The sequence below is a fragment of the Barbus barbus genome (assembly GCF_936440315.1).
Source record: "Barbus barbus genome assembly, chromosome: 7".
Classification (NCBI taxonomy): domain Eukaryota; kingdom Metazoa; phylum Chordata; class Actinopteri; order Cypriniformes; family Cyprinidae; genus Barbus; species Barbus barbus.
In genome coordinates, this window is record NC_136735.1 from 10,532,508 (window position 1) to 10,546,997 (window position 14,490).

At 38.4% G+C, this 14,490-nt stretch overlaps 1 protein-coding gene across 1 annotated transcript in view; it reads left to right on the forward strand.

Moving 5' to 3' along the window:
* Positions 1-14,490, forward strand: part of LOC306872608 (glutamate receptor ionotropic, NMDA 2B-like) — a gene marked incomplete at both ends in the record, with an annotated part of 113,846 nt that overhangs the window by 51,771 nt on the left and 47,585 nt on the right. The window contains one exon of the mRNA XM_079421234.1: positions 7,471-7,614. Within this exon, the coding sequence (XP_079277360.1) occupies positions 7,471-7,614 (144 nt within the window). The remainder of the gene's footprint in view (positions 1-7,470; positions 7,615-14,490) is intronic.

The window sequence follows — 14,490 nt, forward strand, 5'->3', positions numbered from 1 at the left end:
CCAAACAAATTATTCTAATGAGTTGATTTACTTTGGTGAGTCAAACACACAGCTTAAAACTAACTGTGGGGTTGCTGACTGGTTGTTCTTATGACAACATGCACTGTAGTTTGTAAATTATATTTTATGAAAATAAATGTTACCACATTTTTTGTTTCTTTAACTATATACAGTTAAGGCCAATTAGACTAGTCTGTGTAAACACCATTTTTTAAAAGTTTTGAGTTTATCTCCTCATTTGGAAATGGAATGGCATTTTTTTGTCCAAATATGTATCTGAAACACATCCTGGTGGGATGTAAGACCAGCCTTATGCAAGGCAGATACACTTGGCGCCACAACCAAGTGCTGAAGTGCCTGGCTGGTACACTGGAGAGTAAGAGGGTAACCGTTAACGCCATGCCCCTGGAAGCCCAGACTACTTTCCGCCAACCAACATCCTTCGTCCGGGAAGGGGTGAAATGTTCAACCAAGCGATCGCCTCCAGACTCATGCCCACTGAATGCAGCCCGGGACTGGGAAATGCGAGTAGACTTAAGTCAGAGGCTTACCTTCCCACCCGAAATTGCAGCGACCAATCTGCGCCCAGACCTGGTCCTTTGGTCCAAATCCTGTCAACATGTCTTTATAGTGGAATTGACAGTGCCGTGGGAGGAAGCTATCAATGAGGCATTTGAAAGGAAAAGGTTGCTATATGCAGATTTGGCTGCCGAAGCAGAGGACCGGGGATGGAGGGTAAATGTGCGTCCAGTGGAAGTGGGCTGCAGGGGTTTTGTAGCTAGTTCCACCATAAAGCTGTTAAAGGAGGTTGGACTCAGAGGACAGGCTCAGCGGAAGACCATCAAAGACCTTGCAACTGCTACCGAAAGAAGCAGTCACTGGCTGTGGCTGAAGCAGAAGGAGACTGTATGGGCTCCCAAGTGACCTCATGGAGCCTCCGGTGCGACACACACCCAGGTCTGATCAGCCTGTGGTGGGCCAGCCTCGGGTGAGGGTGTATTGTGATAAAAGGCCGAAACACCCAATGAGGCCGGGGTGCACAACTGATGATACAGTTGTGCAATTTAACTCCATCTGTTACATTTCTTCCCCGTCTGGGAAAAGAAATGTAACAAGGCTTTTAGTGGAGGTCATCACTCCTGTCCCAGCCAGCAATCACCACACAGGTTTGAGATATAATAATTGACTTCTTTTTATTGACTCTACATGAAAGAGGAAGCAAGAACCTTCAAGAGGGGACCAGGCCAAAACAACAAACAAAATAAGTTTAAATGGGGGAGGATCAAACTAGCTTACCTGAATAAAGAAAAAGCAAATAAACAACATAACTTTACCTCACTCCCTATCTGACCAAAAACAGGAGAAAACACATTAGCAAAAGAAAATGGCATCCACCTCTCTATGGCTTCCAAAATTAAGTACAGACATAGAAACTTGGATAATATAGTTCAACAGAGTCAGGTTAGATTGCTTAACAACAAAACTGCTTAGTAACACAAACCCAGGCTTTAGGCCCTCACAACAGTCAACCAACACACACAGGCTCAACGATCATATGCTGGGGCAGGAGGAAGGACTCTCTACTTCCTGGCTTTCCACCTCAGCTTTATCCACCAGCTCCCGTCTCATCAACCAATCAGGTCACCCCCAGAGCTTGGTTTTAATTAGGCACAGCTGACGCTTATACCTGTCTGAAGGGATAACAGAGAGGGAAAAAAAACAGAGAGGGAGTACAAAACACAATGCAAAACAGAAAAAACTAAGTACAACCACATTGCACCAAATAAATAAGTGGACCACATACATCTTGTGTAGACAGGGAATTAAACAAATACGTGGGACGTAACACACCCACCCTTAATTACAAGGTATATCCAAGAGGACATCTCCAAGAGGACATCTCCAACAATTGTGCTTGCTGAATGTCAAGGGATTCTAACATCTAGTCCTAGTAAATATATATATTAGTTAAACTATTAAGGTATTTGAATCATTGAGTAATCTGAAACAGAAATTAAAAGAAGAATTTCAAAGGGATAATTCTCACAAAAATGAAAATTCTGTCATTAAATCACTCACCCTTATGTTGTTCCAAACCCGTAAGACCTTCGTTCATCTTCGGAACACAAATTAAGATATTTTTGATGAAAACTGAGAGCTTTCTGACACTCCCATAGACAGCAATGAAGCAATGAGACATGTTCAAGGCCCAGAAAGGTAGTACGGAATCATTAAAATAGTCCATAGCCCCTTTCGCACCGCTTTAGTTCCAAAACTAAAAGTACAGTGCTAAAGTACTGTGACGATTTTGCGTGAACTATTTCCCAGTACCATTTAAAGGGTTGCATTCGCACCGACAGTGGGCACTAAGAAATGACGTAAGCCGTCGACAGCGACGTCATTTGTACGCGGCGTTCAACAACGTAAACAAAGAACAACGACGTTAACAACAGGAGGATGGAGGATGCTCCTGGAGGATGCTGTGATCGGAGCTGTGTTTTTGTTGTGTCTGGCGGGTTTCACAATAACGGACATGGAATATTTACACAGTATGTGTTTACACGGCGTTTTAAATCATGGCGGGTGAGGGCGTTTTCGTATGCGTTTAGCCAGTCAGTGTACACTTACGTCACGATAGTTCCTATGGAACTGTTTTAGACCCTACTCTGAAGTAGGAGCTAATTTAGTTCCTTCAAACGTAGTTCCGGGAACTAAAACAGTTCCTAGTTCCCGTGGTGCGAACACGCCAAAAAGTGAGTAGTTCCACAATTAGTTCGGGTACTATGAAAAGGTTCGAAAGGGCCTCATGTGACATCAGTGGTTCAACTGTAATTTTATGAAGCCATGAGAATACTTTTTGTGTGCAAATAAAACGAAAATAACTTTATTCAATGATTTCTTCTGCTCTAGGTCAGTCTGATTTTGGGTACCAGACAATACTTGTTTTTAACAGGTTTTGGGTACCAGACAAACAGATATTTTCTGATGGCATCTGGTGTGCTCTCTGATTTCATCAAAAATATCTTAATTTGTGTTCCAAAAATGAACAAAGGTGTTATAGGTTTGGAACAACATGAGGATGAGTAATTAATGACATAGTTTTCATTTCGCTTTAAGAACTGCTTTTTCTTAGGGCATGTTAGATCCTGCCAACATCCTGCTGACTACACCAAGATATTAGTTTATGCTGACATCCTGCCGAATAATCTAAGGCTGAGTCTCCATGTCAGGAATATTGGATCCAACCCCCAGTGCCAGATCCCTTCAGAAAAAATATGTTTTGCCTGGTACCCATAACCTGTTAAAAACAAGTATTGTCTGGTACCCAAAATTAGTGTTTCACTGCATATTATCTAGTACCAGAAACAGTATTAACAATCTTCTACCAGCCCAAGAGGTGGTCGAAGGAAAGCAGGGAAGAGAAAGCAAGAGATGAGTAATGATGATAAAAAACGAGCTTATTAAATAATCTTATTTGCATCTGTTTTAATGCTCAGTCAAACTTCATCTGACTAGCACAAATCCAACAAATACCATAAACTATTACAATGGAAAATTACTGCTTCAGAACATCATCCCATGGTGTTAACCGTGAAATGAAGACATTATTTTATTAGTGAAGACAAATATTCCTGGAAACCACAAAATCATGAAATTAACAAATATAATAGTATAATATAATATACACTCACCAACGCAAATTGTAGCCTCTTTTTCCTATTTGTAGTGGAGATGAGTGGTACCCGGTGGGGTCTTCTGCTGTTGTAGCCCATCCGCCTCAAGGTTGTGCGTGTTGTGGCTTCACAAATGCTTTGCTGCATACCTCGGTTGTAACGAGTGGTTATTTCAGTCAAAGTTGCTCTTCTATCAGCTTGAATCAGTCGGCCCATTCTCCTCTGACCTCTAGCACCAACAAGGCATTTTCGCCCACAGGACTGCCGCATACTGGATGTTTTTCCCTTTTCACACCATTCTTTGTAAACCCTAGAAATGGTTGTGCGTGAAAATCCCAGTAACTGAGCTGATTGTGAAATACTCAGACCGGCCCGTCTGGCACCAACAACCATGCCACGCTCAAAATTGCTTAAAATCACCTTTCTTTCCCATTCTGACATTCAGTTTGGAGTTCAGGAGATTGTCTTGACCAGGACCACACCCCTAAATGCATTGAAGCAACTGCCATGTGATTGGTTGATTAGATAATTGCATTAATGAGAAATTGAACAGGTGTTCCTAATAATCCTTTAGATGAGTGTAAAATGACTGATCAATGAATGAATCAATAAAAGGGGTATATATTATTATAAATGATTAAATGGAATAAAATGTTTAAATGCTACTTTATTGTAAATAAGTGAATGTAAAAGAAAGAAAATAAAACACTACACAAATATGGTTGCTCTCTTGAAGCAACACAGAGACATCTTTCTGGCTGCTAAGTGCCTCTTATTTCCAATCAATCTGATACTTGATACATTGCGGTAGATCAGCTGATGAATCACTTGAATTTAGATGCATTGTCTCCTCAACGGATCTCAGTCTCTCCCCTTCCTCTCTTAATGACATGCTGTTCTGGCGCGGTATCGTCGATGGCAGGAGCTCAGCTTTTATCCCCTCCCAGCAGTCAAGAGTTAGTGGGAAACTTATTTTATGCCTCTGCCTCTCATTCGAATATTAAAGATACTTTGCTTATAAACTGCCTCTGCAGGACACTAGTCTCTATTATTGAAGAGGAAGGGAGGAAAGTAGTAAGAGGATAGTAATGTAAGGTCTGGATTAGCTCCCTGCTGCTCGTGCGGGGCCGTATTGGGTAGTGGATGATTAGGTTGGCCTCTCCATTGTGCTAAACAGGCGATAGAGGAATGGGAGTCTTGCATGTGGAGTGCATGTGTCTGTGATCGCTCATTTTGAGATGAATAGACTCAGAACGGATGAAGAGGAGGAGCGGAGCGAGGGAGATTGATGACAGGGAGGGGGTGAGGAGCAGAAGTGTAGAACGACGGATTAGAGAGGAATGATCCGGAAAACAAATCTGACACATGGTATCCTATATATTATGTGTGTGTGTGTGTGTGTGTGTGTGTGTGTTAAATGTAAAGTTGAAATGGGAGGCCATGTGTGTCATTTCACGTGTTCATCTCAGTGGTGTATCTGAAGTGTAAACTGCTGTTGTTGGTGTTGTAGGGAGAATATCAACTTGGAATCTGTAATGGGTCGACTCAACATTTATTCTGAAAAGAAAATGTCAGTAAAATAAGCATGTGTGGTCAACCTTGATAGATTTCTCTCCTGTTTGGGATGAAGTAGAATTATAAACTGTATTATTAATATTTTATTATATTGTATTTGTACAGTCTATTTTGACATTAAGAGTGTTGCTCAATGTCATGAAACTACAGGGTGCTTTCCAGAAAACAAATGTCATGCTCATATAACGCTGGTATATTGTTGCAAAGTTTTTCTTTTTGTAATTTTCATTTTTTTTAAAACACATTTTTGTGTGTCTGTGTGTATATCTGTGTATGTATACACACACACACACACAGAAACACAAACACACACACACACACACATAATTAATGACATGATTGATTAATCAAATTAAATTGCAAATTAATTGCACATCATATCTGGCTGAGAAATTGCCCACAAAAAAAGCTGAAAGTCGTTATTGTGTTAAATGAGAAAAACATCAGAAAGTAGCTTTAGAGAGAAATGTTTTATTTGATTCAACATAAAATTTACTACACAAATTTTTAGGCCATGATTATTTTTTTCAGTAGCTGCATATATCTACAGTTTATTGCAGCTCAGAGGTGGCATGAATGCATTTACACTACAATTGTAATTAATTATACAATTGTATAAATAATGGCATGAGATAAATTGGTTTTAAGAGTTTTAAATGGGTATTAAAGCATTTTTTATTAATATGGACCATTTTTTTTAATGAAATGATACTCTAAATAACCAATTTATTTAATTTAACCAACTTTTTCCATAACTAATTTATTAACATATTACATTTACAACCCTAATAGAATTTTTGTTTTAAATTTAATATTAAATGTAATTTATTCCTGTGATGGTAAAACTGAATTTTAGTGCTCATAAGAAACATTTGTTCTTCTTCCCAATGTTAAAAACTGAAAATGTATATGGAAACCACGATACACATTTATAGAGGTTTTTTGATGAATAGAAAATTAAATAGAACAAAATTCATTTGAAATATATATATATATATATATATATATATATATAAACATTATGAATATCTTTACTGCCATTTTGTATCACTTTAATTCTTGCTTGCTGAGTAAAAGAGCTAATTTCTTTCTGAAAACGAAAAAGAAATCTTACTGACCCTATGACTGGAGTCCCACCTCTCCTGATGGGATCAACTCCAAAAGGGAAGAGGAGGAATTAAGACAGGAAATTAATATTGGGGGCATGTAAATGAATGGAAGTCAGAAAATTAAAGAGGCAGAGACACACACATACACTCTGGCAAATCAGGCACACATTAAACATTTAGTGTAAATCCACAAAACAAGAATATATAAACACATATGTAAAACATTATACTACAGCCGTTAGATTAACAAGCTAAGCCCCCCTCCCCGCAGCCCCATCAGTGTTGTTACCTCATTAAAGCCGAATCAAGGTAACGGATCAGTCCATCTTGGACCCCAGGGGAGTGGCTTTGATGTTGAGTAGAGCGTGGAGACCTGAAAGAGAGAGAGACAGAGAGACTGTAAGATTTCGCCATGCAGCATGACTAACATGGCAAACGCCCACGACCGACTTCACACATGAGTGCACACACAAAACAATCATTTACAGCCATGTACAGACTTATACATCAGTGTGCATGCATTCATGTGCGCTGTCATACATGTGTGCATAGCTTTAAAAGGCTTTGGCTTACACAAACACACACTCACATCAATGTAAGCATATTAGATGTGAAGAGTTCATTAACGTGCTTATTAGAAACATTTAAAATCATTCATCACCATAGACTTTTTTGCTTTGACATTTGAACTGCCTGGGATTTGTTTCAAGAGTGAAGTGGTCATTTAGATGTTAAGGGAGCAAAATGTGTCTCATTCACAGGCTTTGATGCAGCAGATGTTAGATCTGGCGAACTGCAGTTCATATTTCTCTACTCTCTTTCTCCTGATCCTTGTTCCCTTTATCCAAACTTTAGGTTACTGTGCTGAAAACAAAAAATGAGACTTAACTTTGGTTTTGTCACTTTGTCTTTGTAATGGGCTGGAGGCAAGAAGAATACAAGAAAAAATTAGCTTGGTTTAAAAAAAATGATTGAGCAAGCAAATTCTCATCTCTCTCTTTGACATACTGTATGTACTGTTGAAAACCAGTATCAACTATATCTATAACTGACTGATATCCTATTTTAATGTGACTCTTCTGTTCTCATGCATGTATCTTTGTTTCTTGCAGGATGACCATTCCATGTTCTTCCAGTTTGGTCCTTCTATAGAGCAGCAGGCCTCTGTAATGCTTAACATAATGGAGGAATATGACTGGTACATATTCTCCATCGTCACCACCTACTACCCTGGATACCAGGACTTTGTCAATCGGGTGAGTTGTCGCTATTTATTTTTTGCCAATTCAATTCCATTTTAATTTCAGTTTGACTGTTAATTTAAGTAGTTCTAATAGTAAAACACTATAATACACTGTAATAATACACTATAGCAGGTCATCAGGTGGCTTCATCAAAGCCACAATCTATGTTTATGATTCAAACAATCTTGTAAATAAAACACACAAGTTTTGATGTGAGTTCAGTTCAGGTGTTATTTCATATTAAGCTTAGAAGACTGTAGGAACTCATCAAACATAGTTTATATGTTAGCTAAATATATTTACATATACAGTTTTTATAAATATACACATAGCCTATATTCAAAAGTTTGAAGGTGCTAAGGTTTTTATTTATTTATTCATTTATTTAATGTTTTATCTTATGCTTACCAAGGCTGCATTCATTTGTTAAAACATACAGTAAAACAGTGATATTGTGAAGTAATATTAAAAATGATATAAAATGTAAATGTATTATATAAATTAATTTATTTATATAATGATTTTATTCATAAATAATTAATTATTCATAATTCTAATAAATAATTATATATATTTTTTAATTGTATAAATATTGGTAATAATAAAATATGTATGTATTATTAATAATAATAGTAATATTACTGAAAACATTTGAGTTGCTTACTATTTTTGTGGAAACCGTGATACATTTTTTTCATGATTCTCGAATAGAAAGAACAACAATTATTTGAATCAATAGAAATATTTTGGAACAGTGCCTGTAAAAGTCATTGCTGTCACTTTTGATCAATTTAATATGTCCTTGCTGCATAAAAATATTAATTTCTTTAAAAAAATCTTACAGACTCTGCGCTTTTGAACAGTATTTTATATATGTGTATTGTTGTTATTACATTTATTTATTATTTGATGTTTAACACAGGGAGTTTAACAATTGTTCCCTGGATTTTATTTCTGAAGGAATTTGGAGTGGTGCAGAAAAGCATTGCAATGTGCTTGCTAAGATGTTCTGCATGTTTTTGGCATGTTGCAATGTGCTTGCTAGGGTTTAACCAGGGCTTGCTAGGTGATTTCGAGTGTGTTTTGAGGGGTCAAAAGAAACACATCTCAGTTTAAATGGCTCATGTTCATAATCCCACCAAACAATCCATTCAGAACCTGCTCTTGTTTATCAAATCACTGAAATGCATCATCAGGGTGTATAAACACTCACCTATCCAGAGCTACACCAATTTGGCCAAATTGAGATGGGGATCTCGTGAAACCCCAGACTGCTGTTTGCTTCACTGCCCCTAATTCTGGAAACTCTAGCTGGTTCGATTCACATCCTAATACCGAGGTTCTAACTCCCGCTGGGGCGCCAACCTCTGCGGTTCGAGTCTTTTTCATCATCAGGAGTTTGCCAATGCTCCTGTCTCAACTAATGCTCTCTTCCTCTCCTCTATCTTCTGTATGCTAGGGCTCCTGTCAAAAGTAATACACCCATCCTCTCCCCTGCTTTCACTATATGTCGCTCCTATAAGAACTAATGCTGCTTTCCTCTCCAATTTTGTCTTATTGTTTTTGATTTCAAGGCATAGTTCACTCAAAAATGAAATTGTGTCATCATTTACTGACCCTTGTGTCGTTCTCAACCCATGTGGCAACAGAAAAGAGTCTGCACGCAAACAGGTTTGGAATGACATGAGAGTGAGTAAATGATGACTAGTGGAATTTTCCCTGTAACCATCTTTCTGTTCATTCATCAAATGCCTCTCACAGTATGCCTTTAGCCTTGTATACAAGCCCTATAATAGTAGTGTTGACCCTTTTAAATCATGCTAGCAAAATGGCCTTTTTAGAACAAAAATATAAAAATAAATGGAAAGAAAATCGAACTGAACTAAAAACTAAAATTTATATAAAAATAACAAAAAAAAAAGAAATAATATAAATATTTTTAGAAATAATTTAGAAATAATAAAAACGACAAAGGCATGTAATAAAATATCAAAAACTTATATTATTAAAATAAACTGAAAATATAAAAAGAATGAATAATTGTTAATAAAAAAGTGTAATAGTATATAAATAATTCTAAAATATCACTGCTTTAGAAATGCTTTGAGTCAGTGTAGAAATATATACTGTATTTTGCCTCAACTGGGAAGTTGCAACATGCCGTTGTCACAGACTTCCTATATTTATGTCTGGCCCACAGTGCTGTGGATAAAGTTCTTAAATACACAGTGCAATGGTCAGGATTGTGTTCTTTGATTTCTACTGTACTTTCAGTAATTCTCCAAATCAGGAGCAGCCTCAGGGCGATGCAAGTAGAGGTCCAGAGGATGCTCTGCTTATTGAGGAGGCTCATGCAGGAGGCTCTTGATGTTCTTGCAGGTGTATGGCAGGCAGGTGTTTGATGCTCTACCAGTGAGACCAGTGCCAGGCTTTGTGCTGCTGTCTGCTGGGGGAGGAACAATGGTTCAGGCGATTCAAAAAGCTTGAACAAATTGTGTCCAGTGCTGTTAGTCTCCTCTCCAGCCACACTGACATCTGTTTTCTTGTGCCTCGTATTTGTGGCCCTTCATCTTCTGCAATATCCTGGGTTGCCGCAGTAGTTGTTTCTCCTATTTTGCGCTTTGTAAATGGCCATAGAAATACCTTGGTATTTAAGTGAGTAATTCACAATGTGTCTGGAAATATCAGTTTTCAGCCAAATATCAGACAACTTTATATAAACTTTTTAAAACTTCAAAATAATGTCAATTATTTTATACTGTGCATTTATAATATGATGCCTAAATTCATTTGTAGCATTTAAAATGATTGATTTTAGTGTAGTTTTAGTTTATTTTTTTAGACTGAATTGTGTAGAATTTTAATATCAACTATTTATTTGTAATTGGCATGTCAATACTTAGCAGCTTATCAGTATTGGACAAAATTATATATATAGTATGAATTATATAATATAGTATGAATCAGTTAAAAATTATAATAATATAGTATGAATCAGTGTTGTTAAACTGAGCTAAAACTAAAACTGTAACTATTAAAAATCATTTTCAGTAACTGATATAATTCTGAAATAAAATATAAATAATAATTAGGTGAAAAACTTGAAAAATGTCATTATTTATATTTCCTCACCCTCAAGTTGTCCAAAACCTGTATGAATTTCTTTCTTCTGCTGAACAAAAATGTTGCTAGCCACACGGTTGCTGGTCTTCATTGACTTCCATAGTATGAAAACATACTATGGAAGTCAATGGTTTCCAACAACTGTTTGGTTACCGACATATCAAATATCTTCTTTTGTGTGAAGATAGATATTCATATAGGTTTAGAACAACATGGCGGTGAGTAAATGATCACAAAAATGTGAACTGTCCCTTTAAGAAATGTAAGAAACTTTTAAAAAATTAAAGCTGTATAGAAGTGTAAAAAACTGTATAGAAGTGTAAAAAACAAAAGCACATAAAATTGCTACACATAAAATTAAAAATAATAATATAGAAATAAAATCTAATTCAAAATTAATTTTAAGTACATAGAAAAAGTCATGAAAAATGGGGGCAAAAACAAAAGTGTTGCGGTTATGATTTTGTTCAGTGTATATAGTATAGAAATAAAACTAAAATATCTCAGAAATAAATATAGTGATTTTTCATTACAGTGGAATTGAAATGTAAGAGTATTAATGTACCAGGGACCATCACAGTCATTTTTGTAGATTTACCCCTGTGATACTGGATGCTCACACTACACTTGACTGCATGTGTGTAATGATACTGTCAGTGCAATTTGCAAGTCTGTCAAATTGGCTGGAAATATTGGGCGATACAGAAATTGAATATATAGAATTGTGGATACGATAATTTCATCTTCCTCTAGTTCTGACTGCAGTAGATTATAATGCAAAGCATCTCTGTGGACTAGTGTTTGAACAATTTGTTATGAGGAAATGCAGTTTAATTTATCTGTCTCCTCAGACGGAGCAGAGCAGAGCAGTTCTGTGCATTTTAGGCTTGCTTCTTTACAAATCATAGAGATAAAAAAATGTTTGGTATCTGGATGAAGTGCATGATGGGAATTTTACTTTTTATGATTAGTGTTTTAATTTATTTCTTTAAATATAAATATTTATTTTTACCTAATCTAAGATGGCGCAGCAGATGGCAGCTATTGTGCATTGCTCTTCAGTGTTTGTATGGTTTTGTTTGTTTTTCCTGTTTTTTGTTACTCAGATACAATCAGTTTTACCAGGGATGACCTGCTGAACATTCGGCAGAACACACCACAAAATCTTTTACCGGATTTTGACTATTCCGACGTTTTGCTGGACATTGTAGTTGGCGGAGCCGTAGCTCTGGGCAAATGCTACAGGAGGATGCGCAGACAGCGGAAGCGAGCCGGCGTGCTTGTGAAGCTCAGACAGCGCGGATTTCGAATACAGTTGCCTAGCTTCCATCTGGCGAATCTCCGCTCTCTCCCCAACAAAACGGACGAATTCTTTCTGCTCTCTCGGACAAACAAGGATTTTTCTAACTCTGCTGCTCTGTGTTTCACGGAAACCTGGCTAAATGGCAACATACCGGACAGCGTGCTACATCTGCCTAATTTCCAGCTGATCAGAGCAGATCGGGTAACTATCGATGTTGTCCCGGAAACAACGGGAAAATCGTGCGGCGGCGGGACGTGCTTTTACATCAGTGAGAGGTGGTGTACAGATGTAACTGTGTTAAAGAAGATCTGCTGTTAAGATCTAGAAACGCTCTTCATTAACTGCAAGCCGTTCTATTCGCCGCGGGAGTTCTGCTCGTTCATTCTCGTGAGTGTTTACATTCCACCGCAAGCGCACGTGAGCACAGCTTTACAGAAACTCGCTGATCTGATCACAGACACAGAACAACAACACCCAGACTCTATTTTAATCATTCTCTGGGACTTTAATAAAGAAAATCTCTCCCGCGAACTGCCAAAATACAGACAGCACATCACATGTCCCACCAGAGACAATAATATATTGGATCACTGTTACACAACAATAAAGGACGCATATCACTCTGTCCCATGAGCAGCTTTAGGACTCTCTGATCACTGTTTGATTAATCTTATTCCGACCTACAAGCAGAAACTTAAGTCTGCAAAACCTGTATTAAGAACTGTTAAAAGATGGACTAATGAAACAGAGCGGGATTTACAAACCTGTTTCTCTCTCACTGATTGGACTGTTTTTGAAGCCGCTGCCACTGATCTGTACGAGCTCACAGAGACTGTAACTTCATATATCAGTTTCTGTGAGGACATGTGCATTCCTACCAGTACTCAACTAACTGACAACAACGACAAACCATGGTTCACTGCAAAACTCAGACAGCTCCGTCAGGCCAAAGAAGATGCTTACAGAAAGGAGGATAAAGTCTTGTAAAAACAGGCCAAATACACACTGGAAAAGGAGATCAGAGTGGCAAAGAGGAATTATTCTGACAAGCTAAGGAACAAATTCTCTTCTAGTGATCCTGCTTCAGTGTGGAAAGGTATGAAAGATATCACCAGTTACAAGTCACGCTCTGGAGAATCAACAACTGGCAGACGATTTGAATGTATTTTACTGTAGGTTTGAAAAAACAACCCACACCCACTCTGAACACCTCTCCACACAACCATTAACACCTCCAGCAACCCCCCTCTCCCCCACACCTACAATTCAAATCAGTGAATATGACGTGTGCCAGGACTTCAGAAAGAACAAAAGAAGAAAAGCATTAGGCCCAGACGGTGTGTCACCAGCCTGCCTAAAAACCTGTGCTGATCAGCTGGCCTCCATCTTTACACAGATCTTCAACAGATCACTGGAGCTGTGTGAAGTCCCCTCATACTTCAAACGCTCCACCATCATCCCCGTCCCAAAGAAACCCAAAATTACTGGTCTTAATGACTACAGACCTGTGGCTCCAACATATGTGGCCATGAAATCATTTGAAAGACTGGTTTTGGCTTATCGGAAGGACATCACTGGACCCTTACTGGACTCCCTGCAGTTTGCCTACAGAGCAAACAGGTCTGTGAATGATGCTGTCAATATGGGACTGTACTTCATTCTGCAGCATCTGGACAGACCAGGGACTTATGTGAGGATCCTGTTTGTGGACTTCAGCTCTGCTTTTAACACCATCATCACGGACACCCTGAAGTTTGCAGACGACACCACACTGATCGGCCTCATTCAGGACGGTGACGAGTCTGCTTACAGACAGGAGGTTAAGGAGCTGGCTGTCTGGTGCAGTCTTAACAACTTGGAGCTTAACACGCTCAAAACTGTGGAGATGATCGTGGACTTCAGGAGAAACCCCCCTGCTCTCCCCCCACTCACCATCATGAACAGCACTGTAACAATAGTGGAATTCAGATTCCTGGGCACCACCATCTCTCAGGACCTGAAGTGGGACAATCACATTGACTCTATTGTGAAAAAGGCCCAGCAGAGGTTGTATTTCCTTTGCCAGCTGAGGAAGTTCAATCTGCCACAGGAGCTGCTGAAACAATTCTACTCTGCCATCACTGAATCCATCCTCTGCACTTCTATAACTGTCTGGTTCAGCTCAGCTACCAACTCTGACCTCAGAAGACTACGGAGAGTAGTCCGGACTGCTGAGCGAATCATTGGTACAACCCTCCCCACTCTCCAAGAACTGTACTTATCCAGAGTGAGCAAAAGGGCTGGTAAAATTACTCTGGACCCTTCACACCCAGCACACTCCCTCTTTATACTGTTACCGTCTGGTCGACGCTAAAGAGCTCTGAGAACCAGAACGACCAGACAGCGAAACAGTTTCTTTCCTCAGGCAATCCATTTCATGAACACTTGACAATAAAACGCGGAACACACAACTCTATTATTTA